Source organism: Aspergillus chevalieri, chromosome 5 (assembly GCF_016861735.1).
Source record: "Aspergillus chevalieri M1 DNA, chromosome 5, nearly complete sequence".
NCBI lineage: Eukaryota > Fungi > Ascomycota > Eurotiomycetes > Eurotiales > Aspergillaceae > Aspergillus > Aspergillus chevalieri.
Genome location: NC_057366.1, coordinates 2,516,900 through 2,544,338, shown reverse-complemented (window position 1 = coordinate 2,544,338; position 27,439 = coordinate 2,516,900). Strand labels below are relative to the sequence as shown.

At 49.9% G+C, this 27,439-nt stretch overlaps 11 protein-coding genes across 11 annotated transcripts; 6 read left to right on the top strand and 5 right to left on the bottom strand.

Moving 5' to 3' along the window:
* Positions 1–276: 276 nt before the first annotated feature.
* ACHE_50905S (putative F-box protein (Pof7)) lies at positions 277–2,030 on the bottom strand (the record flags this gene model as incomplete). The annotated part of the gene is made up of 2 exons (XM_043280673.1): positions 277–1,566; positions 1,632–2,030. 2 exons carry the CDS (start codon positions 2,028–2,030, stop codon positions 277–279), a joined length of 1,689 nt encoding a protein of 562 aa, XP_043138229.1.
* Positions 2,031–2,597: 567 nt separating this feature from the next.
* ACHE_50904A (putative mitochondrial carrier protein) lies at positions 2,598–3,995 on the top strand (the record flags this gene model as incomplete). Its single annotated transcript, XM_043280672.1, has 2 exons — positions 2,598–2,724; positions 2,815–3,995. The coding sequence occupies 2 exons, from the start codon at positions 2,598–2,600 to the stop codon at positions 3,993–3,995; spliced, it is 1,308 nt and encodes a 435-aa protein (XP_043138228.1).
* A 1,047-nt stretch (positions 3,996–5,042) lies between these two features.
* On the bottom strand, positions 5,043–7,005 carry hsp60 (chaperone ATPase HSP60; the record flags this gene model as incomplete). The annotated part of the gene is made up of 3 exons (XM_043280671.1): positions 5,043–6,559; positions 6,644–6,785; positions 6,904–7,005. 3 exons carry the CDS (start codon positions 7,003–7,005, stop codon positions 5,043–5,045), a joined length of 1,761 nt encoding a protein of 586 aa, XP_043138227.1.
* A 437-nt stretch (positions 7,006–7,442) lies between these two features.
* ACHE_50902S (uncharacterized protein) lies at positions 7,443–8,132 on the bottom strand (the record flags this gene model as incomplete). Its single annotated transcript, XM_043280670.1, has 1 exon — positions 7,443–8,132. One exon carries the CDS (start codon positions 8,130–8,132, stop codon positions 7,443–7,445), a length of 690 nt encoding a protein of 229 aa, XP_043138226.1.
* Positions 8,133–9,150: 1,018 nt separating this feature from the next.
* ACHE_50901A (ATP synthase subunit epsilon family protein) lies at positions 9,151–9,511 on the top strand (the record flags this gene model as incomplete). Its single annotated transcript, XM_043280669.1, has 3 exons — positions 9,151–9,179; positions 9,252–9,366; positions 9,437–9,511. The coding sequence occupies 3 exons, from the start codon at positions 9,151–9,153 to the stop codon at positions 9,509–9,511; spliced, it is 219 nt and encodes a 72-aa protein (XP_043138225.1).
* Positions 9,512–9,911: 400 nt separating this feature from the next.
* On the top strand, positions 9,912–12,564 carry ACHE_50900A (N-alpha-acetyltransferase 35, NatC auxiliary subunit; the record flags this gene model as incomplete). Its single annotated transcript, XM_043280668.1, has 7 exons — positions 9,912–10,008; positions 10,074–10,141; positions 10,230–10,370; positions 10,433–10,669; positions 10,719–11,432; positions 11,491–11,589; positions 11,641–12,564. 7 exons carry the CDS (start codon positions 9,912–9,914, stop codon positions 12,562–12,564), a joined length of 2,280 nt encoding a protein of 759 aa, XP_043138224.1.
* A 923-nt stretch (positions 12,565–13,487) lies between these two features.
* ACHE_50899A (uncharacterized protein) lies at positions 13,488–16,094 on the top strand (the record flags this gene model as incomplete). Its single annotated transcript, XM_043280667.1, has 5 exons — positions 13,488–14,419; positions 14,488–14,747; positions 14,801–14,935; positions 14,995–15,085; positions 15,137–16,094. The coding sequence occupies 5 exons, from the start codon at positions 13,488–13,490 to the stop codon at positions 16,092–16,094; spliced, it is 2,376 nt and encodes a 791-aa protein (XP_043138223.1).
* A 2,509-nt stretch (positions 16,095–18,603) lies between these two features.
* Positions 18,604–19,230, top strand: ACHE_50898A (uncharacterized protein; the record flags this gene model as incomplete). The annotated part of the gene is made up of 3 exons (XM_043280666.1): positions 18,604–18,680; positions 18,740–18,971; positions 19,033–19,230. The coding sequence occupies 3 exons, from the start codon at positions 18,604–18,606 to the stop codon at positions 19,228–19,230; spliced, it is 507 nt and encodes a 168-aa protein (XP_043138222.1).
* An 884-nt stretch (positions 19,231–20,114) lies between these two features.
* On the top strand, positions 20,115–21,422 carry ACHE_50897A (glycoside hydrolase family 5 protein; the record flags this gene model as incomplete). The annotated part of the gene is made up of 2 exons (XM_043280665.1): positions 20,115–21,306; positions 21,355–21,422. 2 exons carry the CDS (start codon positions 20,115–20,117, stop codon positions 21,420–21,422), a joined length of 1,260 nt encoding a protein of 419 aa, XP_043138221.1.
* Positions 21,423–22,046: 624 nt separating this feature from the next.
* Positions 22,047–22,403, bottom strand: ACHE_50896S (uncharacterized protein; the record flags this gene model as incomplete). Its single annotated transcript, XM_043280663.1, has 1 exon — positions 22,047–22,403. The coding sequence occupies one exon, from the start codon at positions 22,401–22,403 to the stop codon at positions 22,047–22,049; it is 357 nt and encodes a 118-aa protein (XP_043138220.1).
* Positions 22,404–24,586: 2,183 nt separating this feature from the next.
* Positions 24,587–26,640, bottom strand: ACHE_50895S (putative phenol monooxygenase; the record flags this gene model as incomplete). Its single annotated transcript, XM_043280662.1, has 3 exons — positions 24,587–24,975; positions 25,031–25,495; positions 25,551–26,640. 3 exons carry the CDS (start codon positions 26,638–26,640, stop codon positions 24,587–24,589), a joined length of 1,944 nt encoding a protein of 647 aa, XP_043138219.1.
* Positions 26,641–27,439: the final 799 nt, after the last annotated feature.

The following is a 27,439-nucleotide window of genomic DNA, read 5'->3' as shown; positions in this document are numbered from 1 at the left end:
AGGAAAGAGTAGTAATGGAGATGGCGCAGTTTGCTTTACTGGCCATAAGGCGCTCTGCTGCAAGGAAGGTGTTTAGAAGGATTGATATTGAGTTCGCGAGGATGTCCTCCGAGTGTTTTTCTTGAGTGCAACATTTGATCACTCCATCAGGACCATGTATATGCTTATATGACAAACAATGATTGTATGCACTATTCACATGTCTATATTCCCAATAGTTTTTATACACCGAAGATAGAATCAGTATCAGCCCATGACATCGTATCGTAAATCATATCAATTCATACCCCACCCCCGAACACGCCGGAACACAAATGCCCGGTCATTCCGCAGCCCAAACTCAGCCCAGTCATCCGTGAGCTTGTTGTAACTCCAGTATCCCTTCCAAGCTAGCTTGGTATTCTTAGCCGGGTTAGGTGGTGAAACATTGGAGTTTGCAGGCTTAGCTCCACCAGAAGATGACCGCAAGGCCAGATGGAGCGTGTAGATGTACTTTGGATCAACCCCTTCGGTTTCGATGATGATGTCTCGGGAATCAGTTTCGACGCCTTCCGGGGTTTTACCTAGTAACGATGGGTCTGGTGCCAGTTCAGGCCTGACATTCGGGTTCGGTGGATCTGGTAGCGTGGTCGGTTTGACGAGATGCCACCGGCCCCGGTGGGTGTGTTTCAACGCTGCCATTGCTACCGGAGGAACATATTCGGAAGTACCAGTGGCTGTTTGGCCCTTCTGTTGTTGCTGCTGCTGCTGCTGTTGTTGTTGTTGTTGTTGCTGCTGCTGTCGATGAGAAGACGCTCCTCGTGCTGTCATGACGTTTTCCTTGTTTATGTACGGAACCACATCTAGCGGTGGCGTGGTGCTCAGCAACGAAAGAACTGTCCCATCTGGGTAGAATCGTAGGTATCGGTAGTATGTTATGATGTGGATGGGGCTGTTCCACGATACGTTCTGGTATGCGGAGGCCCCGCCGGGTCGAGTGTAGTTAACCGTGCTGATGTAGACCCCTGTGAAGCGGATCCGGGGAAGCATTTGGAAGACTTCACTCCATGAATCAAACGGACTCGGGATCTGTAATGGTGTCCCAAAAGGAAATGGAGTGTAACGAGGGGCAAGCGTGTACTCTCGGTTGCCGAACACGTCGCAAGCAAACGAATAGTGCATTGATCTGAACCCGAACTCTGATCCCTGGCATAGGCGCCTCCAGATATGTTGGTCATGTGCGAAATGGTATGCCAGACGTTTACACACCAGCGATACCCGGCCAAATGCTGCCGGGTCCATCAAAGCCACATGTCTCAGTATCTCAACAATAACTTCGGACGGAACCTTGGCGATAGGGCAGGGGGGCGGGGTTGTATTCTCGATTTCAGGTTCGGCCGGGGGGATGGGTAAATTCGCAAAGGATGCGATGAGCTCGGGCGTTGGCAGAATCCCGGACTCTTTTTCGTCTTGCTTCACTGTTGTGGTGCCAGTAGTTGGAGCACTAGGAGCAGGGGGTTGTGCGGGTTTCTTCCATGCCCAAGCAAAATGCTTATCACGGTATGATTTATCGACGGCCGAGTCTAACTATACAGCAAGCAATTAGTTAGCGTTATCTAACAAACAGTGATTCTTGAGCATAACTATCTTACCCGATATGCCTTGCGGTAGAGCTGGAGACTGTCACCCAAGCTACCTTCCTCCTCCTTCTGCACCGCTTTTTCAAAATGCTCCAACGCCGAGCTGGGCTCTTTCTCCGGCACTCGCGAATGAAACGCATCCTCATCACCCAGACTCAACTGTCCGATTTGCTGCACTATCTCCTCCTGATCTGCGGGAGGAGCCATGGGCCCATCATCATCCTCGTCTTCATCCTTGCGTTCCGATGCTTCGTGGCGAGTTGGGGGAAATTGACCCAATCGAGCTGTCGATGTCGATGTTGGCGCCGGTGCTCTGGGTTTAAGGGGCTCTAGCCTGGTATTCCTCGTCCTCTGCGCAACCTCTTCGCGCCACTGGCGCCGAAACGACTCGAGTTCTGCGTTGTCTGCCATGACTTTGATAGACCAGCAGTTTAGATTGATAAGCTGGCGGGGGTTTCACCTGATTGCGATCGGCTCCAGCACTGCAGTTCAGACACAAAGCAGTTTCAGTAGATATCAATCGTCCATTCGTCACAAACACAAAGCCATTGCGTCTCCATTGACTGTCTGCCAAACTGGTGAGATTGTTTGAAGGCAGGTTAGTTGTTGTAAAGAAGAATCTCTGATCGGGAGGAGACGGTGCTTATCTCCGGCGCTAAACCACTTTGGGAACAGCGCCACCCGCCGACTTTTCTCGCATTTCCAGTGACGCATCGGGTAGTAGAGGGAGAAAGCCAGAACAGTCTCAGTTACTCAGTTTGACATCCAATTCCCCAGTCGATCGCTGACTCAGTCTTGTATCGCACTATCAACTTGTTTGCAGTTGAAAAAGGAAAGACTCCGAATCAACGTCCGGTGCTGGGTCTGATCTTGCGCGTGGGGACCGATACCGCTCTCGAAGGCAAACGGCGACTGGCAGATAAGACAGCTCTATAAGACACAGCAGAGTCATGCTACTTTCCTGACAATACTCTCACAATGGCGGCTACTTCTGGAGCGGGGCCTTCTCCTGCCCCTCAGGCTGTCAACCAAATCATCGATGATGTCTCAGTCTCGCAGCGCATGGTGTCTGCGACCTTGGGAAGCATCCTGACGTCTGTACTAGGTAGGTGGTGACTGGTTGTACTGGTTCCCTAGAGATTAGGGAGGCCAGTTGGAATCTATGTACGAGAAGCTAACCTGTTTGCGACTGCAGTAACCCCTCTCGATGTTGTCCGCGTTCGCCTACAATCCCAATCCCCTACGAACAAAACCCACAAAATCTCGCCCTATACCTTCCACTCAATACAGAGTTTGAAGAATGCGCCTCCCAACCTGGGGGTAACGGCATGCTGTCGGGAAGTGTTTTGGATCGGCCAGAACACCGAGATATGCATAGCCGGCCCGGGTGCGGGAACCCTGGGGAACGCATCCCCCGCTGAGATAGACTGTGCAGTTGAAGAGACTCGGAGGAGGACCTTCACATCGACACTGGATGGATTACGGAAAATCGCTCGAAATGAAGGAACATTGACTCTCTGGCGCGGTCTCAGTCCAACCTTGATGATGGGAATTCCGGCAAACATTATCTACTTTGCCGGGTACGACTGGTTACGATCGGACGATCGCAGTCCCATAAAACGAGGCTTCCCCGATGTATATGCCCCGTTTGTCGCAGGTACTACTGCAAGAATCGCTGCTGCGTCGGCCATCAGTCCCATTGAGATGTTTCGCACGCGACTACAGGCCACTTCCGGCTCCGGCTCCGGCTCCGGCTCCGGCGCGGGCCATTTTAAGGAAACCCTCGAAGACCTATACCATATGACCCAGGTTAGAGGATACAGCTCACTTTGGCGAGGGTTGACTTTGACAATGTGGCGCGATGTTCCATTCTCTGGTTTATATTGGTGGGGATATGAAGAAGTGAAGACTCTCCTCATGGATGGCCGCAAGAAGGCCCAAGGGCAACATATCTTGCCTGCCGCACAACAACAGCCACTAGAGCCGGAAGCACCAACATTCATCGAGAGCTTTATCGCAGGCGCAACATCTGGCTCTCTCGCGGCATTCGTCACCACCCCATTCGATGTGGGGAAGACCCGACAGCAAGTATTCCGGCACATGGGCGATGATGCACCACCCTCAGTAGCCTCTGGAAGCAAGGTAGTAGGAAACCTCAAACCTGAACAGCTCTCTTTACCAAAATTCCTGATGCACATCTTCCGCGAAGAGGGTATGTCCGGACTTTTCAGGGGCTGGGTTGCGCGGTGTTTGAAGGTGGCTCCAGCATGTGCTATCATGATTTCGACATATGAACTTGGCAAGAAGATGGCTCGAGGTGTAAATGAGCGGCACCAAGTCAGCTTATCGTCAGAGCCTGATTCCGATTCTGCATAATAGATACTTCTCGCCCCGACCTAACCTCCACCTTCTACGACACCGATCTCGCTTGACATCTTTGCTACACTCCTGCGAATACAATACATCCTCACCAAGCATTGGTATCATCCTCTGCATCTCCTACTCCTTTTATTGCCTTATTGCCTTGTCTCATTCTATCCTGCAAAGCCGGCGTGCGACTATTTTTGGATCCACTCATCTCATCTCATCATATCGACTTTTAATGTTTGATGATATCACATTTCCTTTCCTTTTCTTGACTTCTATAGATTTTCATTTCACCAGAGAGGCAGAATGGCTTCATTGTCTTGTTTTGTTTTCCCCTCATTTTTAAAAGCATTTTGGCATATCTGAAAACGACGCTCATACATGCAACATGCAGATGTCTCCTGAAATCTCCTCTCCGTACTTTTTCTCCTTTCGACTTTTACTTCTTTATTTTTTACAATAAATTCCCAAGTTGGCTGGGGCCGGTTATCAAGCAAGTTGATATACCTACTTTGTACTATATGTATGTTCTTTGATACTCAATACCAGTATGCGATTAAACCGGCCTACTTGGCCAAGCAAAATAAAGTGAAAGCAACCCTAAGTAGCATAAACTCGTAAGTAGCATAAACTCGTTCGTACAAGCCCGAGTACCAAGTCTATGGAGCCCGTAAGTCAACCATACAAACGCTACGGCTACAGTAATACCATCAAGCCCAATTGAAAGTCGTCATGCCCATGAACATTAATTTTTGAAAGAAACTCAAAACACCGCAGCCAGACCACGGCGCACATAAAGTACATGATATGATACATAGGACTCCCTGAGACTTTTCTTTTTCAACCCAACATAGCAGAGTGGAGATGACATGAACAGAAAAAGGAAATGCGTCAAATCGGAGAGAAACGTCACAAGAGGTATACGTTTAAGACATTAATACACAAAAGAAAAATAACATAAATACCCAATCACATGCTCAAACTATGCAAGAGACGCTCGGAAAACGAAAAGGCCTGGAGAGGAAGGAGGCTAGGCTATAGATGACGTGGGTGAGCTTAGAACATGCCGCCGCCCATGCCACCCATACCGCCCATACCGCCCATGCCACCGGCAGGGGCAGCAGGGCCCTTCTCCTCAGGGGCCTCAACGATAGCGACCTCGGTGGTACCGAGCAGCGAGGCAACACCACTGGCATCAACAAGAGCGGTGCGGACGACCTTGAGAGGGTCGACGATACCAGCAGCGATGAGGTCGACATACTCGCCCTTGGAGCTGTCGAATCCACGGTTGAAGTCCTTGGCGTAGTCGTCGGTAAGCTTGCCGACAATGACGCTACCCTCCAGACCGGCGTTCTCGACAATGGTGCGAGCGGGGCGGGTGATGGCGTTCTTGATGATGCTGACACCGAGCTGTTGGTCGAAGTTGGCAGTGTTGACCTTCTCAAGGCCATTGGCGGAGGCCTTGAGGAGGGCAGTACCACCACCGGGGAGAATACCACCCTCGACGGCAGCGCGGGTAGCGTTGAGGGCGTCAACGACACGGTCCTTCTTCTCACCGACCTCGACCTCGGAGGCACCGCCAACCTTGATGACGGCGACACCACCAGAGAGCTTAGCAAGACGCTCCTGGAGCTTCTCCTTCTCGTACTCAGATGTAGTAGGGTCAGCCATGACACCACGGATCTGCTCGCAGCGCTGAGCAAGGCTGTCCTTGCTACCCTCACCGTTCAGGATGATAGTATCCTCCTTGGTGATGGTGATGGAGCCGGTGGAACCGAGCATGTCAGGGGTAAGCTTCTCAAGCTTGAGGTCAAGCTCATCGGTGAAGACGGTACCGTTTGTGAGGACACCAAGGTCACCAAGGATGCTCTTGCGGTTGTCACCGAAGCCAGGGGCCTTGACGGCAGCAACCTGGAGCTGACCACGGAGCTTGTTCAAGATGCAGACAGCGAGAGCCTCACCCTCAATGTCCTCAGCGATGATGACGAGAGGGCGACGGAGGGTGGTGGAGGCCTCGAGGGCGGGGATGATGTCCTGAACAGCGGAGATCTTCTTCTCGGAGAGCAGGATGAGGGGCTTCTCGAACTCGACCTTCTGGGCCTTCGCGTCGGTGATGAAGTAGGGCGAGGTATATCCACGGTCGAAGCGCATACCCTCAGTAACCTCGAGCTCGTCCTCAAGAGTCTTGCCCTCCTTGACGGTGATGACACCCTCCTTGCCGACCTTCTCCATAGCGGTGGAGATCAGCTTGCCGACGTGAGTATCACCGTTGGCGGAAATGGTAGCGACCTGAGCGATCTCCTCGCCGGTGGTGATGTCACGCTTGTTCTGCTGGAGGTAGTCGACAACGGCGTCAACAGCAGCCTGGATACCGCGGCGCAGGTCCATGGGGTTGCAGCCAGCGGCAACGTTCTTGACAGTCTCGGAGAAGATAGCACGAGCAAGGACGGTAGCGGTGGTGGTACCGTCACCAGCGAGTTCGTTGGTCTTGGAAGCGACATCCTGGAGGAGACGAGCACCGAGGTTCTCGTACTTGTCCTGGAGCTGGATAGCCTTGGCAACAGTCACACCATCTATTGACATCAGTTCGTAATCCTTCTATGAAATACAGTATAGAATATCTCGTTTCTCGAGAAATTCATGGGCGGATAACATACCCTTGGTGATCTTGGGCGAGCCGTAGGGCGACTCAATCAGGACATTGCGACCCTTGGGACCAAGAGTCGAAGTGACAGCCTTGGCAAGAGTATCAACACCCTTGAGGAGTTGAGCACGAGCTTCAACACCGAACTTCAGGTCCTGGATAGCACAAGGGATGTTAGCGAGGTCACCACAGGAAGCTTCGGGAGCTGCGGAACACGAATATGGCACCACTGTGCGCCATCAATTGAACCATCAATTCCCCAGCAAAACGCACCTTGTGAGCAAATCTTTGCTGCTGGAGGTTGAAACCGGAAGATCTGGCAATGGGGGCACGCTTCGCAGCGGCAGAGAGACGGGCAGAGAAAGCACGCTGCATCTTGGAAGGGAGGTGGGGGGTAGACGAAATTAAGAATCAATCAAAAGAAAATCAATGAACCCAAGCTAGAGCTCCCAGAACAGCGATAAGTCTGGAGAGAGAAGGGGTAGAGGAGGGAGGAGAGGAAGAAAGGTGAAGAAGAGAAAGCGAGAAAGACGAAAGAGGAGAAGATGAAGCCAAAATCTCGAAAATTTTCCAGGCGTTTCTCGATCCCCGGATGCTTGGCGGCAGAACCGCCTAGAAGCTCACGTGACCCGTTTCCGAGGGAATACCCTCGGATAGTCGGAGCGGGCAATTCGTATACAGAATAGCTTATATGGAAGGGATCTAAGCAGAAGACATTGATAATAATTGGTATTGCTAAGCGGCAGATAGAAGAGTAACTGTGGCTCCCAAATCGGAAGTAATTGCTCTCATTCAGAGCCTCCAAAGACATGTCAGTGTTCATCCGCATCTATGAGATCATGGCAGACACAATCATCGCCCTGGTGACAAGAAGTGCCCGAATTCGCCGCTCCAGCTGACTCGCTTATATCGAATCGAATTGGCTCGGGTGAGTACTGAAAAAATTCCGAGTAAATCGCTCGTTGATGTTCCGTGTATGAAATAAGAGGACGGGCCTGCACTGGTACGTACGTGGCCAAGGTAGACGATACATCTTCAACGCAGAGGCTAGAAACACTCCCTGTAGATATGCAGCTTGTAGACATATCGCTTGTTTCCGAAAGATCCAAGAACTCGTCGATCTCCTGGGCATGGGGTGAAAGCCAATCCTGAGAAGGCTTCAGACAAATGGTTTCACCAGCCGGACTATCTGATCGTGGATTGAAAGCATCAAGGGGCAATAGGTAGTCCTGGGAGATGCATGCTATTCCGCATTCATATACCGGCGATCCGACGCTCGCAGGAGAGTCAGGTATAGACGAGTATAATGAAGTATAACGCGTCTCCAAGGAATCAGAGCAGATGGATGTCTCGTCACAGGTAAACTGATGATTCGACGTAATTGTGCTTCGGATATCCTGATTGAAGTTTGATTCAGGCACGTATTTGATATCCGCATCCTCCACCGTCTGATATATGGTCGTTTCCTCCTTGTAATGACTCGCACTTTGCGAATGAATCATTCTGCCGTATTTGTGGTCAATCGATTTGGAAGTATGTCATTGACTCTATTGTCATTTTAGTATTCGCGGATGCCAGATGTGAAACGCCCACAAGTGACCCCAGCAAGGGCAAAAATAATCATTAAAAGGCAACAGGGCGTGTGTACTTCGAGTAACGCTTGTTTCGGTGATAATGATACCTTGATGCTGACCGCCGACCCAGGGTTTGGCAAATGTTGCGTCACACAGTGATGAAACAAAAGAAGTACAGTCAGAAAAAAAAAAAAGGCGACTCTATGTCTTCGCGTAGCTGACAATTCCTATTGTTGCGGGGCAACTGTCCAGTGAATAACCATCAGATTTGCTTGGTTAGTTTCATGTTTGAAAGAAATGTTAGATCAGTTTGCATCTGGAGAGAAAGTCAAAGGACAAGCGCAAGACACGAGGAGCGTCTATCCGTATCTCATGTTGGAGCAATGTACACAGAGATGCGGATGCCTTGGTTTCAATAAGAATAGTCGCTTCATTGACGACGATGGGGAACTGTATCCAGGGCACCGTCCTCGCCTGCAAGTCCGTCCTCATGTCTGCCCTAGTATGAACCATTAATCGTATGGTGCTATTCATGCTTGCGCCAAGTCGAGGCAGAGACTAGCCGTAGGTGTTCAAATACGTAGCAGACCTCTGCTTAGGTCCTGTGATGTTGGAATTGTCTCCCTGATTTGGCCGCGGAGAAGAGTTGAGAGGAGTTGAGAAGTGAGCACTCGGTACTCCTTCATTAGGAAGATGAATGCACCATAACAAACGGAAGAATCCTTTGGCTATGCGATTGCAATAAACCAACTGAATCAGGTGTAGAAATGCGACTGCGATGTCGCTCGCGTCGTCGGGGAATCTCGTCTGATCACGTGGATCACATGACCATCGTCCCGATCCTCCGAACCCGCGCCGCTCCAAAGCTTCAACACTCACAGTCCCGACGTCGTTTGAACCCCTGTGTCTCCCAATCGAACCTCCGCATTTCCAATTCACCGTCAAGATGTCCTTCTGGAAAGCCGCTGGTCTGACGTATGCCTTTCCCTCCCCCGACAATGCCGCTGGGAGTCTGGTCGATCCATGACTGACGTTCTCTTCGAATAGCTACAACCGCTACATGGCCGTCGCTGCCCGCACGGTCCGCCGCTCTCTCAAGGAAGAAGCCCGTGCCGTCGCTGAACGTCGTGGCCAGATGGACCTGAAGTTCGCCAAGTGGGAGGTTCGTTCTACCCTGCGCTGATACGAGTCGATTGAGTTTTGGCTGATGGATTTTCTCGTTTCGGTTACAGAACGGCAAGCAGGGTGAGGCCAAGTCGCTCGCCCAGGATAACCAGGCCGCCATGGCTGCTCAAGCCGAGAAATAAACGATTCCCCCGCTGCGAAGTTGAAACGATGATATAAAAGCATGGTTATGGGCGGAAGGATGGTGTCGCACAGTGGAGGATTTATCCGAGTGAAGGAGCGGAGAATCTGTAGCAATATTGGTCCGATTGTCTGGCAGAAATAGAGAATTGAATTCTTTTGCCATCACTCAATTGCTTCTTTTGGTCTTACTCGAAAGCCAAACAATTGCCGTAGTCATTGGATACGCACATCTTACTGTACCGCTGTATGACACTTTCTGCGGCGGGCGGGAGGTTCATGTTCCGCCCAACTCCCCGCCTCCCCTCGCTCGGCCTCTTCAACTTCATATCTTTTTGATACCACTTTTTTTTTTATATCAATTAGGTGGCGGATTACAGTATATCGCTTGTACTTGTTTCCATGCTGCCGAACAACCAAGTCCGCGTCTCGTCGACGCGAGTCGTTTCGCAAACTGTTTGCAGCGACATCACCGACAAGTTCACCAACGCTGCCTCGAGTAAGAAACCATTTTATCCTCTCCGCTCGGGATCGCAGATTGCTGATCCTTGCTCGTTTATAAAGAGTTAAGCACAGGTCAACTAGTCAAAGATGAGTACTTTACGCTGTTCGAGGCGGTGGGTGCATTGGAGGTGTGTCGCCGTTTAGATCCTAACCTGCTGACGCGGGACAATAGTCGACCCTCGATCGATAGCTGATAATTATTCCGACTCGTTGCAGATCATGGACTCGAGGATGGACAGCGGATATATTGGCCCCGGGGAGAACCAAGCTCAAGCCTTAGAAGACGACTACGATGTCACACGAGAGTTGACGCCGGAAGAAGTATTGGGTATTATGGACGAATTGCTTTGCCATGAGGTGGGTGCACATCCAGTCACCGGGATATTTGTCCCGTAGGAACTCCTGCTGAGATGATACAGATGGCATGGCACATGGGTCACCCGCTCTCCCAAACACTCTTTACATCGCTGTACCTTGACAAGTTATTATGGCCAGTACCAAAGACTGTCGAGGAGGCTCGATTCGACCGCGCGAACATGAATAGCGAAAAGGAACGGTCGCCATTATTACATCTTGTCCTGCGTGCATACTGTCTGGCCTTGGTCAAGGCTTGTGACTTTGTCCATGACCGCATTGCTCACGAATATTACTATGAGGCAAGTCGCATATAACTGCGTCAGAATGCATGTCACTAATCCGAACTAGGAGGAAGATTTCGTGACCCAGCTCTACAATCGCACACTCTTATCACAGTTTGACATGACACACTTTGTGAAGTTAATCGACCAGGCGATTTTGTGGATTGATCAGCAGAAGGGCACGATTGACGATGAATTGCGAGATGCTATCAAATGCAGACTCTCTCTTCGACGCGGTTTGCTTCATGCACTAGATGAAGATGAGGATATCAAGACAAAATCGACGGAGCATTTTACAACTTGCTTGCCCCATGTATCCTCGTTGTCAGAATCCAGCTCGCTAGGAAAGCAGATACCTGAAGCTTTTAGCGAAAAGATTCAGCGAAAATTGGCTAGCACGGTCCCTCCCCGGCCCATTGTGAGGATCGACTTTGAAGACGCGCTGGTGCATCTGAAACGGTTGTGTCAGGACGCTATTGACCTTAGAGAGGTTCTCGATTATCGTGGGCCTCATAATTTCAGAGTCGCTATCTGGACCTTGTTGTCTAGAAAGCCCCAGCCGTCTGTCTATATTCGAGCACTCACCCAAGCGCTCCTTGTCAACAACACAAACGTCCTTGGGTCTATTCAGGTTAAAGACTTTCTGTATAGTGACCTGATGGAGCTTGTCTTTCCATCCAGTGTGCTTCTTCAATCGAATACTGATGAAACGGAGATGCCTTCTGATCCACGATTCCAAATCGCTAAGCATATGGATGGGTTTGTTAAGCGGTTTGGGCAGGTGAGTTTCTTGACATATTGACATATTAACACTTTGGCATTTGGCTCACTATTTGCAGCCATTTGTGGATACATATCGATGTGCCTGTCTCAACCGATGTCGCGTCCGTCGCACACTCTGCCATACTGTACTTGACTGGGATCAACTGCAAATGGAGGTATGTTCACTCTCAATACTTCATCCAAACAGCGTTCTAACCAGTTGACAGGCCGAAGATCTCGATGAGCAACTGCGCACTTTGAGTCGAGAGCCACCCCTACCCCTACCCAACGGCGATACCACCTACTCCTACCCTCTTAGCAGCTGGACATATCATCAGAAGTTATGTCAATTCCGCTTGATCATCCAACTTGGATTTGAGCTTTCGATATACTCGCCAGAAGAACTCCCTGGGATGTATTGGTATCTATCACACATTTGCTCGACGCATCTGGGCCATATAGACCGGATTCGCACATTCATTGCTTCTACGGCTAAGCGCAACCTCTCATCATTAATCGGAAAGAAGCGGCATGTTCTCGGGCAACAACTTGCCGCCCAAAGATCTCTCCGGCTGTTGGAACGAATAACCACGCAGGTTGTCGCGATTGACGCCTTTGCGATCTCGCTGCATGCCCTGTATGTTCTCCTCGTCCGTCACAACATCCTTCCGACCGCTTCATCTGCGCAAGCATATTCTAGCGAAAGATTACGGTACGAACTCCGCATGAAACCGTTTTTGCCGGTCTCACTACCGGAATTAGTTCCGTACGAAGAATTCCGTCGGGAAGCCGTCTTGGAGGGCGATAGTGACACGATCGTCCTGGACCGTGCGACGCGCGCCATCTCGGAAGCGCGAAAAGCTTGGGAGGCCACCCTCGCTCACGGGCCTTTCCTCCCCGACTCTGACGGAAAGGTCAACAAAGCTCCGGCCATTGAGGAGGACTGGAAACGGGACATCAAAGATACCATGAAGGCGTGTATCGGGGCAAGTATTGCCATTGAAAGTGTGAAGAAGGCATTAGCTGGACGTAAAGATTTATCAGATCCACCGTCCACACCAATTGGTCTCCGCGTTGAGATTCCCGGAATTGGTTCGAAGGCCCGATGGCATGACTGGTGGGCAGTACCTCAGGTATCTCCGGCCAAGTGATCTGATCTGGATAAAAATTCTTCATGTAATTTTGGGCTATATTTCTGGACTAGTTTATTTAGATCTGGGTGGTTTGATTGATTGGATCTAGAAATACAGTGACATGATGATAGATTGATTAGATCTAATTAACGGCACTGTGCTAGGGACACAGGCCACAAGCACTAAAGAATGACCACTTTCCCTTTTCTCCATCGTACATCGTTGCATGATATTAGGCACACTATCATTGTATTAGCATTAGCAGCTCTCTGATTCTTCAGCCATGGTACAGCATTTCCCAACAGAGTAGGCTGTTCCACAAGAACCATCGGAAGCGACTGTCATGTTATCGGAGAATCTCATCCTTTTCGTTTTCTTCGTAGCCACCACCATCGCACTATGAGATCTGGATAAACGCTTAATATAACATTCCCAATCCCTGCTCGGAAGCAATCCGCGATTGCCAATGATTTACTAAAGCGAAAAAGAAGAAAAAGTACATTTTCTTAGTGTTTGGGCACGGCACATGCCAGCCCATATATACTCCCCCATAACGGCCGTCTCTCCGTATCCGAAAGGATTAGATCAGTTGAATTCTCGTGCCTGACCATTTACCGCTTTATTCCTGTTCTTCATCTTGCCATTCATGATTTGCCTTAGGATTGGGTAAATGCCTGCTTACATTGACCTGTCGATGGCGATTCTCCGGTGCTGAAAGTGAGTGACTTACATTTGAGCCTAACCTGACAGCCGGACAATTTTTTTCCTTTTCTCCACCTAACGGCTTCTCTTATTCTTCTGGTCTAGAAATTTAAAAATATGCTTATCTGTTACAATGCTGACTTGTCTCTTAATAAGTTCCTCTATACACCCTCCCTCTCCTCCCTAGTCCTTTATCGTGATCGCTCGTCGCCGCGGAGTGGGTGAGTGAAAAGCTAGTTATGTCCGCCACGGCCCCCTCAGTCTACCCAATCCGACGCAGGCCTCGTGTATGCAAGACATGTCTCCCCTGCCGAGCTAGTAAAGTGCGCTGCGATCGCAACCTGCCGTGCGGGAACTGCGCAAAGCGCAACTTCACCTGTTCATACAGCCAGGCGCCACTGTCGACTGGCGCGACAATACATAATCCACCACAACAACCGTCTACATTATCCCCGTCGCAGCAGCAGCATATCTTGCAGAGAGATATACATCCGAGGAACGCGTATCCTAGTGTGACCGTTACGCCGTCGGATTCGTCGATCCCATCTGTCCGGTTTACGCCAGATCAGGGTCGGTATCAATACGCTGCTGAGAACCATGAGGCTGGGGCTGATGGTGATGGTTTTGTGGGGGATGATGAAGGCGATGACGAGGATGAGGACGAGTCGTCGGATACCGTGAATATCTCGCAGGCGGAGTGGGAGGATATACATACCAAGATGGGCGCGATGGAGCAAATTCTGAACAGTCTGCACTCGCTATTTCAGTCGCATTCAGGGCGTCGTCGCAAAGGTCCTGATCCTCCACCACCACCCTCGTCCTCGTCCTCTTCTTTTACATCATCGTTTGAAGAATCGCCACCGGCAGAGACAGAGGCAGATAGAGAAAGACGCCACTCCCCGCAAGTTGGAAATATCTTTCGACCAAGCCCGCTGCTGAAAAAGGGTACTATACATATTGGTTCGCGATCTGCGTTGGTGGATATCTTCAATAAGTCGAGGACATCCGATGACACTGCCCGGGCTTTGCCCAAGGATGATCTGCTTGCGGAGTTGGCGCTGGGGAATCAGTCCGTCGCTTATCCGTTTGTCGATCTTTGGTCGTCGGACCCGTTTACGTTTAATATTGTTGCAGTATGTGATGTGTTACCGGAGGATGTGCAATGCCATAGGTACAAATTATCCCTACTTCTTCTTTTTTTTTTTTTTTGGATTACCTGGTTAATGTATGCGTCGATAGATTTTTCGATTACTACAGAAACATCGGCGCCGTTTTATACCCCGTTCTTTCAGATATCACCCAAGTTGAGCAGAATGTACAGCAACTATTACGGAATCGCGCAGCATCTGGCGGAGGATACCATCCAGATGATAATGGCCTGGTGAAGCCGTTTGGTATGAGCTTGGGCTTTTTGAGTCTGCTCTTTGCCATTCTTGCTTCTGGTTGCCAATTGTCTGATCTGTCTGCCAGTGAGCGGGAGTTGACCTCGTGGGTCTATGGTTTGTGTCCTGTTTTTCGATTGGTGTTAAATGAGAGCTAATTGGGTTATTAGTATCCTGTTCATATCAGTGTCTGCGGATGATGAATTATGTCGCGCAACCCACTGTAGAGGTTATACAGATCTTGTTGATTATTAGCAATGTTTTGTCGTATAATATGAATGCCGGCGCCTCGTATACCCTACTTGGTAAGTTCTCCTTGTCTTTTCTTTTTGATCGCAGTGACCGCGTGGCTGAATTGCAAAAGGAATGACGGAGCGGATGTGCATGGTCCTCGGTCTTCATGTAGAAACGCCAGGGTTTTCGCGATTTGAGCAAGCGGTTCGCAGGAGAGTATGGTAAGACCTCATACCTGTCCGGCTAGTGACTGTATGCTCACGATCGTCCAGGTGGACAATGGCCTTCCAAAACAGCCATTTCTCGCTAGCTTATGACAGACCGTCCATCACCATGGTCAGTCAGCCGGAGATACCATATGACCGTAAATCGATGCCCGGACATCGATCGTATTTTGAGTCACTCTGCCGGGTAGTATCACTAGCACTCGAGGTCCTTCGAGGACGACTAGACCCGGAACATTCCCACATTCGATATCACGATATTCGCGAATATAAGCAGCGCATGCATCGCATTCTGGCAGAAGCTGCCCCACACTTGCGATTCGCAGACCGTTGCGTCACGATAGCTGACAACATTGAGCGGACGGAGTTGCGGTTGCATTCGTGTTACCTGATCTCCGTGCTATGTCGGGTTTCGCTAGATCCGGACTCGCATCTAGATGGCCATCGCCGCGCTCTAGTCCGTGAGGACTGTATAGCGAATCTCATCGGCACCATCGAAGCATTCGTCGAGCTGCACTCAATCAGTCACCACTGTTCACGGTCCTGGATCAGCGTGCAGCGCACAATCGCATGCGCATTCCTCCTAGTCGCACATGACGGCCAATCAAACCCCCGCACAGGCCTCCTAGTTCAAAAACTCCAAGACGTCCTCGCAGACCACGTATACGCCGACGGCGCAGCAGCCCACAACAGCCGCACCGACTCAGCCAAGCATCTGGCAAGTTCCCTCCGTGCTCTCCGTGAAATCAACGCAGCATTCCAGGCGAGACAGATGCGCACGCCGCCGGATAGTGGTGTCGTGTCCAAGTCTGATACACCGAATATAACCGTGACGCTGCCGGCAGCTTCGGGGTCGATGATGATTAACCCGAGTATGGCAGCACCTGTGATGCCGGGGTACGGCCAGGGCCAGAGTTATGTTCCCATGGAGTACGAGTATCCGGATATGCGCAACATTCTTGATCAGGTTTCGGATGTTATGTTGTTTCCGAGCATGGCGGAGTGAATTGGTATATACCCTTATGCATGCATGATAGATATTCCATTAGCAGGGCCAAGATAAGAAGCAACGATTGAACGACGTTCTTGAGGACCACTTTATTATGCCCTCGTAAGTGAGAATCTTAAGAACTCGTGGTGGGCAGAGCAGGAGATGAGGAGACTAAATACTCGAATTGGTCTCTCACCTTCGGCCGAATTAAGACCGGTCCGAGTGGGGTCCTGTTTCGGAGTCGGCCGAGCGGAATTAGGCATTTTAATTCCTTCTTGTTAACATATTAAATCAGATTCGTTGCTGACTAAAACATTTATTCAAACATCGGGAGTGTACTTGTATGTAGTCAGAGCTGCGCGGTTAGTCACGCTGCTATTGAGCCATTCTGTGTTAAACCCTATGCTTGGTATTCATCATGTACTCGTGCGCCTTGTGAGCTATCCCAGCTTGGGTTGCTTTGGCTGAGAGGATGGTCGACATCGTTACTGCTCACTTTCAGCAGTAAGAAGCAGACCACGCTGGAAGTGCCAGAAACAGCAGTCACATGACAGCAAAGCAAGAATGGTAGTCTGTTTGTATCGAAAAGCGTTCTTTTACCCCTTCCATCTTCCTGGTACTATCATCGCTTGGTTGGAGACTCGTCGCCATCCTAATACGGTATCTTCCTAGGATTTTGCGTTGGAGTAGATCCTCCTGTCGAGGAACCGAGAAAAAGATGGAGATTCTTTGCGATTTACCTTCTGAGGTCTTTGACGCTGTCATCGAGTGCTTGGTCGTCAAAAGCACTCCGGCTCAGAGTTGTGAACTGTATGCTCAGCTTGCCCATAATAGAAACGCACGAAGGATGGCAGATGATCTACTTGAAGACAGGTTCGACTCTGCTATCTCATTTGCAGTCTTTGTTCGTCAAGTTGTCAGCATCTATGATCTGGCTATCCGATCACTAGAATACCAGATGCCGCCGTCACTCAAAGCAAAAATCCTACTCGCTACTTCCTACACCGATAAAGTTACTAAAGGCACTCTGTCATTTGTCATCTGCAGCGTCAATCGTGAACTGGACAAATTGACCCAGCCAAATGAGCAACAGCGACTCAAGCAGCATAGAATGATCAGTGAAGTCGTTTCACACTTGAGTATGTCCCAAATCGATGATATCAACCGAGAAGGGCAAGACGTGGGTGAAGAGGCACAGGCACGCAACGTCTTCTGGTGCGATTGTTATCGGTAATCTCCCACCAGTCAAGTACTTGCTTGGCTCCGGCTCTGTCGACTGGAGAAGCCCTTCCTTTGGCATACCTTTGTCTATTGCTGCGGCCTGGGGGCACATTTATGTTGCTTGATTTTCCCTCAAGTGCGGGTCGCATTAGCAATGTTCTAATCAAGGGTTGGGAACCAGACCTGATTTGAAAAAGACTTGCGTCTTCCCGTGAGTAACTACACGTACCTAGACCCAGCTGGCAGTACGCTACGAGCTGCTGCACTAGCAGGTCATGATGAGATGCCTTTCACGTTCTGTTCGATATAGCCGTTGGTGCTTGAGTCATTTCCTGTATTATATTGTCACATCATCGTTTGTCCGAGCGCTGCTGTCGCGGCAGAGCCCCGCGCAGTCCTCCGTGGACCCGATGTCGGTTATGTACGTTTCTGTCGCGCGATCAGCTCGGTAGCATTCCTCATGATAGATTAACTCCAACGATCAAGTCGGTAATCTAACATGAACATTAGATACAAATCGTACGTAATGCGTTCTCATCGAAAGTCTGAACAACCCAGTGCTGTCCGATTGGGTCTTTTCACTGACAAGTCACTCCACAGAAGATAGATTTAAGCCCTTGTTCATGCAGAACAGGCACACCACTGAAATCTCGTTAATTTTTTTTTCCCAGCCGAGTAAGATTCAGCTCGTGCTCCACTTTATCAGGCTAGTGTTATCTCCACAGGGCAGCGCATCGCTGAGATCAATCTGCATTCAGATACTCCAGTGTAGAATACCCGATGAGGTACTTATAGGTATTGTAAAGTAAGTAGTGTAGGCCTGCATTCGTAGAGCCAGAGAATAACTACGCAGTAGGGATGTATCAATGCTAGCTGCTATAGTCTCTTCTCCCAGTACTACATGCTCACGGATGTTGTGTGCCTCTTATACATCTTATGAGGTGATCTGGAGTCTAATTCAGCCTCAGGTTCAACTGAACACGCAATGGTTTCTTCGGCTCGTCACCAGCTGAATGACACGTATGCTGGAATTGCATCATCATGGGTGCGTTGCAGATACCTAGTCTCGCCACACCTACATGCAGGATGACATAGAGGCTGATTCTTCAACAAAGATAGATAATCTCAGATGTAGAGAAGAAATATGCCGGTTGATCCCGAGTCCTTTGAGCAATATCCATTTACAATCATCATCTCTTCCTGCATCTTCCCTATCATAAAAATACTTAGTTGAACCACCCATACCTCTATTCACATTGGTCGACGCAGCCTACCACATCCCAGGCAGGGACCGACTCTACATATGGTCCGCAGACAGTACTCCCGGATCGAATTCACCCCAGGCATCCCAGCCCAGGCACCCCAGACGAGCGCCTCGTTGTAGGCCCAAAGTCCATCCGCGACTGCTGGACAACCTTCAATGAGACCGACTTCGGCAGAGTCGACACCGTCGTCCCCGTGCAGGGCCACAGAGACCAACTCTACGTCTTCTTCGGCGGCCGCTATCTCGAAATCAAAATCGACGACAACCCCAACGACAACTCTGTCAACGGCGGCGCCCGCACGATCCCCAGCGGATGGAAGTCGCTTGAAAAGGTGGGCTTCGACATTGTTGACGCAGCGGTGGTCGTCCCGGGGAATACCAACCAGCTGTACTTTTTCGAGCTTAAAGTATGTCCGTGTGGACACTTGCACGGATGAGTTCATCAACGGACTTTCGTCTATCTACAAGGGATGGCCGAATCTTGTCGAGGCTGGGTTTGATGCTATTAATGCTATTGTGGAGAGTCCTAGTGGCGAGGACGTGTATTATGTCTTCTGTGGAGACAAGTATGCTAAGATCAAGATTGACACTTCCCGTAAGGATACGCTCAACTTGTCGACTAGATTGATTAGTTCGGGGTGGAAGACGCTTGATGGATGGGCTTGAGAGGCAACTATATCTGGGGGGAGGTTTCCTGCTCTCTATTATATGATTTTTATGATGCTGTATCTAATCTATCCTTTACGCGATCTTTTGTACAGTCTGAGGTGTTAAGCATCCCTGGTTAAGCTGATGAGATTCAACGAAGATATACTGAATTAGAGAAACAAGCTTATTCGTACCTAGTAAATTACCAATGCAAATTTTCTGAATCCGATTCTGGGAATGTCCTCGCGGAATCATTGACCGTAGAAGTTGGCCGAAATGCCGAAACGATACTTTCAAGTCTAAATCGCCAAGAGAAAGTGGCAATTAGTGGGGATTTACCAAGAGACCCATCTGAATCCAAAAACCCCATCGCACACTAGCAATCTAGACCTAGCCCAATTTCTCCATCAGGAAACTCCGGCGACGACTGAGCAATTGCCGAACGAACAGGAACACCAGGGGCCGTTAAGGCCCGATCCGCTGGATGACAACGAGTGGTAAGAGGGGCATTCGTCTGAATATTGCGATTCTTTCCTTCTAGAATGGTGGCGTACCAGGGTTCGATTTGGAGATGGGCCAGTATTTCGGAAGTATAGCGGCGCTCTGAATGGATGGCGGAAAAAGGAGACGACTCCCGTCCATGGATACCTTCTCCGTTACTCCTTTGGGCAATTGGTATATGTGCGACAGTAGCAGGATCTGATTTGCGCGTTTGGGACTGAAGAGCCGAGTCAGATTTTTGGGCTGGGGAGAATACGGCGTTTCAAAAGTTAAAACGAAGGAATCGGGGCTAGAATTGGAGAGGAAGTGTTTGGCTATAAGTTGGCCCCTTTTTTTCTGTTCATTTTCTTCCCTTTTTTGCAAGGACATTAAGATTTCTGCTGATAAACCTTGGATTCATTATGAACATCGCCAGACTCACCACCCTCGGAGCCCTGGTCAGCCTCGCGGCCGCCTGGCTACCAGAGACCAACAAGCAAATCACCGCCAGCAATGGCACAAACCTCTTTTCTAAATCCAACGGCAAAATCCGCGGCGTGAACATGGGCTCCCAATTTATCTTTGAGCCCTGGATCGGCGAATCTGCCTGGTCCGACATGGGCTGCGGCGACCAGAAGTCCGAGTTCGACTGCGTGTCGAGTCTCGGCCAGGAAAAAGCCAACAGTGCATTCACTGAGCACTGGGACACCTGGATCACCGAGGAAGACATCAGCGAGATCCAAAGCTATGGTCTGAACACCATTCGTATTCCGGTTGGGTACTGGATGAAAGAAGATCTCGTGTACCGCGACAGCGAGCATTTTCCGCAGGGCGGGTTCGAGTACCTCGAGAGGCTTTGTGGATGGGCCAGTGATGCTGGTTTGTATATTATTATGGACCTGCATGGGCTTCCCGGTGCGCAGACTGCTGAGAACCCGTTTACGGGCCAGTATGCTTCGGAACCCGGGTTCTACGAGGATTACCAGTATGAGCGCGCGCTGAAGTTTCTTGAGTGGATGACGACCAACATCCACCAGAACGACAAATTCCGTAACGTGGGTATGCTGGAGATTGTCAACGAGCCGGTGCAGGAAGAAGACAAGGCTGCTTCCTTGCGCGCGGGTTACTATCCGAATGCATTCCGAGTTCGTCTCCTCCCCTTGCCTTGTGGCCAGGAGCAGCAAGCTAACCCTTCCCAGCGAATCCGCGCCGCTGAGCAGAAACTCTCGGTCAACCAAAACGACTATCTGCACATCCAAATGATGGATGAGAACTGGGGCGCCGGCGACCCTAACCAGTACCTGGACGATCTCTACTACGCTGCTTACGACGACCATCGGTACTTAAAATGGGCTAATATCGACGCCTCGCATGACAGCTACATCAGCACTTCTTGCAGTGACGAGCTGGATAGCAACACCCCGCTTATTGTGGGCGAATGGAGCTTGGCTGTCGCGGATGATATTGAGTCGGACTCGGACTGGGATCCGGACTCAAACACTGATTTCTATAAGAAGTGGTTTGCAGCGCAGATCACTGCATATGAGAAGCAGCAGGGGTGGGTGTTCTGGACTTGGAAGGCTCAGTTGGGAGATTATCGGTGGTCGTATCAAGGTATGCTCTCATTTACATTTCTATTTTTGCGCATTACTGACTCTTTAGATGCGGTTTCGGCTGGTGTGATTCCTACTGATCTCAACTCGGCTCTGAATACGGGGGCGTGTGGGTAAACTTGTACATATCTTGTAGAGGCAAATGATATTCCTACACTGCAATAGCTACGAAATAGTCAACGCCTTCAGATCCTCCTCCGTCTCCATCATAAAATCCCCGTCCAAATTCTCATACATCTCAGACCTCTTGTTAACAAACCCATCCTTGTTCAAATACCTCTGCATGACAAATCCCACAGTCCCCTCTTCATCCTGGTGAGCTCTACTGCACCTCCATTTTTCCTCACCCTTATACTGTCGGCGGAACTCGCAGATAAAAAAAAAAAATCAATCAGACGGCCTTGAAGTTGCCCCTGGGAATGATTAAATTCCACGCCCTCATGTCTTTGTTTATTATACCTTTCTCGGTGGCGAGGTGGATGATGTTGATTGCATCAAGACGGATTGCCAGGACTCCTTTAGGCAGTAGTGGGTAATGAGCTCGAGGAGAAAGCCGCCAATGTATTTGAGGAGGATTGCGGGGTTGGAGGTATATTTTTAGATTGTTTTTCTTTTTGATTCGTCTTCGTGCTCTTGGGAAGAAGAAAAGGAAGGTGACGAGATAGTGAACGTGGCGAGAAGATTTGGAATGTGCTGCTTTTGACTGTCCTTCACGGTGTCGTATACTCCCACTTCCATCCTCTACCATTTCCGCATGAGATGGTAGAAAAACGCTTCGCCCTTTCCTGGACTAACCTCCTGGTCGGACTCCTCATAGTCACCCTCGAAGTTGCTGTCTTCGTGCTCATCCTCGCCCTCTTTATCATCTTCGTAGTTGAACTCGTCATCACCATCAGAATCAAGCCGAGCAAGATACTTCTCGATACCATCCTCCCGAGCAAAAGCCCGAAACTCCCGTTCACGCTCCGCACTCAAAGTCTGATAATGCAATCTCCAATCTTCCCTAAGCTGCCGCGCGAACCAGTGATCAAACGCCTTCACGACAGCCACAGACCCCACTGTCATAGTCGGGATATTGTCCAGTAGCTGAGCAGCCATAACGCAGGACAGAGTGCTTGGCTCAAAGTTTCAAGTGATCACGGCTTGGATTTTGCCTCAGGTGGTGGGGTGGATCGTTGGGGTATAAGGTATTTCGTGGTCAGGTTTGTAGGGGGAACTGGGTGCGTTAATAACCTAGTGTATAGAAAAAACTGACATGGTTTATGGGGAACACTTACTGTTCTCGCATTGCTGCGCTAAAGAATTTATCTGCATTTCCTGGGACTTCTAATTTGGGATCGTCGGCCCCCATGGTATCGGGGGCTCACTGCTTTATGTGTTCGTGTCGGTCTAGGTCAGAGGAACAGAGTAGGAATAGTCGTTGGATGGTGAAGAAGACTGAAAGAAAGCCAGTGATAAGCAGGGTCATGCGACAAGTAGCTCGGCGGCCTTATAGAGGGCTTCTGCCTCCAAGATATTCTGTTACCTTGGCGTCATTTGTCTTGACTCTCAAACATTGACCATAATACTTTTTTGGAAGCGCAACAGGAACAGTCCAAGTCACTGTCACGACAGGATGGCTTCGTTACCTAATAACTAACCTCAATTCACAGTTCAGATAAAACCTTGGTATGCTGCTTTATAGAGTCCATCTATACAGAGATATTCCCACCTGTTGCATACGCGACAAAAGTGCTGAAATGCCATCATGGTCTTGAGGGACCACCACGGCCATTGAAATCCTAGATGGAGCGACCCTTGGATTGTCGTCTCGTCAATCGATTCCGCCATGGATGAATTGATGTCAGATAGATACCGTACCTGGTGCCAAGGAAGATATAAGAGATTTGAAAGCGACGAGTACGAAGGGGAAAGTTGCTGGGGTGTAGGGTAAGCATCCTAGGGACACGATTCTCCCCAGGCTCCGAAATGTTATCAAACCCGATGTTGCGTCGTAGATACCCATCAATTCTGAGCTACCTTCGGCGTAACGGAGGTTTAAGGGTTTTCAAGAAAAAGTCACCCCGAACTTGACAATGTGAATGGTGTGTAATCAAGGTCGCCTCATGGCTGGTATGAATGGGTCGAAGGGGACCCAAAATAGAGAAACAAGCTGGAATTAACCCACCATCTGCTACCGGGTACCGATGGAGCAGGAAGGCAACGGAAAGAACCACGTCTTTACCCTGTGCAATGCAAAGGGATCGAGTACGAGAGCAGCCTATGGAACAAGAGACGGAGCATATGGGCCGCTACATTTTCGTCAAGGTCTGTTGGTGGAGAGCGCAAGAGCAAGTAGGCTCTACGTCTCGTGCATTTCATGTGACAAAACTACTGATGTTTAGTGCGATAAAATAAGAGATGCTAGCGAAAAACCTGGATCCATACCTCGTATGTCACAAATTAGCGGCGTCTCGAAGAAGATAGAACACTTGCCGTTGCTAAATGGCACCATGCAATTGGGATTACTCTCACACAAGGGCGTTTTTATTCCGCGTCAGGCGAGAAGACACGGTTTTGACTGCTAGGAGTACTCTTTGAGTCTTGACAGGAGACTATTATCGACTAGGCTTGAAGGCTTGGGATGATCAACATGACTGGCCGTCGTTTCTTCTTCGGTGGATGACTCCCATGTCACCACCGTGGAGAACCTATTATTGTTAAATATCATCAATTGCGCCCATTTGGATACATAAAATCCACCAATTACAACCCACTATAGAACCCTAATTGCATGCGTGAAGCCCACATCTTGTGAATAACTTCTATTTCATCCCATTAATATGGTTAGGAGAACGCAGGAATGGTCTGCAACCAATTACGAGCACAGACGACTTAGATCCGACATTCGACCTACCATGCCACGTTGGCATGTCTAACGCGGTCCTTGATTTGAAATAAAGCGAAGGCGAATGGCTTATTCTCTACTGGAAATTCGGAGAGTCAGTCGATGTTTTTGGGACGACGGCCAGTCAACAAGCCAACGCTCATTGACAGAGTATGAAAAAAGGATAACGCAAACAAATGAGATAGAAATACGCAGGGTACCGAGAGCATCGTGCCTCTGGCGCCGCCAGAAGTCTTGCGAAACTGGAGAGATATTCGTTCTGGATATGATCTCGGTGTGGAGCTGGTTGTGACACTGCCTATCATAACCACAAACTATACATAAGGATCCGGCATATATCTAGTGAAACTAGGTATATGTATTCCAGATCCTATTAAGCAGCACCAATTTATATCTACACCGTCCTCAAACACCCCTCCAAATACCCCTCCACCCTCTTCACATCCCCCAATTCAGCCACAACCCCAATGTACCCATCCGGCCTCACAATCGCCACAGCACCCTTCTCCGGAATCACACCATAAACCCCATAAGCATCTTCCTTCTCATACCCGTTGTAGAACTGCATCTCCGAGTACTGCTTCAGTTCACGGGGTACATCCCGCCAGGTGAAGTCGCGAGATAGGCGCGGGTGGAGAACAACTTGTTCGATTGTGGAGATTGGGAAGCGCGGGAGAACGGAGGAACCGAGAGTGGTCAGGGTTTGGTGGGAGATACCACTTGGGTCGAGGAGGTCGGTGGATGTTAGGCAGAGGATGCGGAAGCGGCCGGTTGAGAGGAAGTCTGTGGTTGTTAGTAAGTATGCGTTTTGATGCTAGTTGTTGTGCAGGTAACATACCATCCTGAAGATCGCGACGGTTCCCATCCGCGTGTCTTTTAACTTGTACATTTAACAATCTTCGACCTGGGTACAGCATACCCGACAAACGGTCCGTTCCGTGGATTGGATCCTTGCCCTCTTTTTCCAGCGTCCGGTTCACGACCAAACTCACGGGATATTCAATACCACAGCCACTTGTAAATCCATTTCCAGTGCTAAAGACAGTTTGGAACTCCTCATGCGTGAGTCCCTGGTTGCCGTCTTCGGAACCAATTTTCCCTGAGAACATGGAAGAAAAGGTACGGTCGAAATCGATCAACTGTTGTGCAATGGTGTGTCGTTCGCTGTGGTAGGTGTCGAGGAGGGCTTCGGGGTTGGGGGCGAGGCCATAGATCGAGTAGATCAGTTTCCAGGCTAAGTTGTACGAGTCCATCATGGATACGTTCATGCCTTGGCCGGCCTTGGGACTATGTGTATGGCATGCTGTATTGCGGTCAATATCTAGTCCAAGACGGCCTTAAATGGGCTAAGAACTTACCATCTCCAGCAATAAACACCCGGTTGACTCCCTTCGAATCCTTCACTGCAAACCGTTCCGTCACGCGCTGCCCAATCTGGTACGCTGCCCACCAGTCCACATCGCCATCCTTCTTGGGCTGAATGTAATATGGTTTAAAGGCGTCCACCGCATGCTGGAAGAGCCTGTCCATCGTAACTTTGCTCCGACGTTCCTTGGCCTGTTCTTTGTTTGAACCATTAAGGGTCTCCTCCGTCTCCAGTTCTGGTACCTGCACATACAGACGAGTGAGATAATCACCCGTCGCGATACGCTCTCGCGGAATGACCATGACGGATCCAGCTGGAGAGTGAATGGCACAGCGTCTCCTAATATCAGGGAAATCAGTATCCACGACCAGATCCATCACTCCCCAGATGTGGTCAGTAGACTCTCCAAGCATCTTGAGACCCATGTGCCGTCGCACAACCGAGTGCGCGCCATCAGCGCCAACCAAATGCTTAGTGCGAATGGTCCTGCGCTGCCCCTTCGTCTCAAGCTCCGCGACGACAGGAAACTCCGGATCTGATTCATCAATGTTGACGGTGAGAAGCTTTGTGCTGCGCTGCACACCGCGCTTCGAATACCGCAGCAAATCCGTTTCAAGAATCCGCTCAATTCGACCCTGGTGAATAGTCACCTCGAAATTGTACCGCGCAGGCACTGCGATATCGCGAACAATCGAGGTTCTCTCGATCACTTCGTCCTTGTTGCTAGACGGGTTCCAAAATGCAACTTCTTCCATATGGCACCCATCGTGCACAAGTTCATCAACGATGCCAAGGGACTTGAACACCTCCAGAGTTCGGGGTTGGATACCGTCTGCCTGACCGGACGTCAGCAGCGAGGGCTTCCCATCAACAAAGAGCAATGAATCATCGTTCAATCCGTATCGCGACAGGAGCAGGCCCAGCATCATACCGGCGGGCCCCGCTCCGACAATGACGACCTCGTATTTCTCCGTCTGCTCGTCGCGCGTGAATGCAGGTGTGATGCGGGGCAGTGGAGGGCCAAAGGAAGGTAGAACCCGTAGCTCGCGCGACTTGGTCGCGTACTCTGTGAAGACGGGCATGGCGGATGCAATGGGAGGGTATTTCTGCAGAAATTGGGAGAATTCGAGTCGTCACTCCTCCAATACACTGCCATTGTCCATTTTATACCCCATGTCCCATGGTCAATATCCTCCGCAACAGTCAACGTCGGTAAACGGGTGGAGGTTTACTTGTCCAATGGTAGACTGCGTAACTACGGAAGTTGACCCATTCGGGGTTATCTAGGGCATTCTGATTGGCCATTTTTGAAGATCCTCAGGATTTGTGAGATTTGAGTAAGCATCCACAAGCAATGGGGGGTTGGAAGACGTATTTCCGTAAAGCCGGTTCATGGCGAGAGTGAGCGGAGATACTGATTCTCCATTTACGTTGACTTATGCAGTCGTGCGGCGGAATTCCGACCTAGCCCTCACGGCAATGCAATACCGAGCGGTAAAGAACGGTAGCTAAGCTCCACGGATGTCAATCCAGCGCATCGTCTGAGATACATACAATCTTTCACCATCGCGAAGAAAGAGCGAACCCCCGTGGTTTAGCGAGGTACTCGGCAACTCTCCGCATACAAACGTACCCTGTACTCTGTACAGCAACATCACAAGTCTGGTATGTACTACCTCCACCAACCAGTCTTGGTTCGATATGGGGTATTCCCGAAACTCTTCATCCATATCCCAAATCCTCATACCCGTACTCCGTACATGCTAAATGTGCTTGCCACTCGGCCTGTCTCCATGCTTCTCCCCGCAAATCATTCCGTCGAAGGGGGATTTTCCGATCAGGAGTATCCGGTAACCAACAATGGATACGATCCTTTTCTCC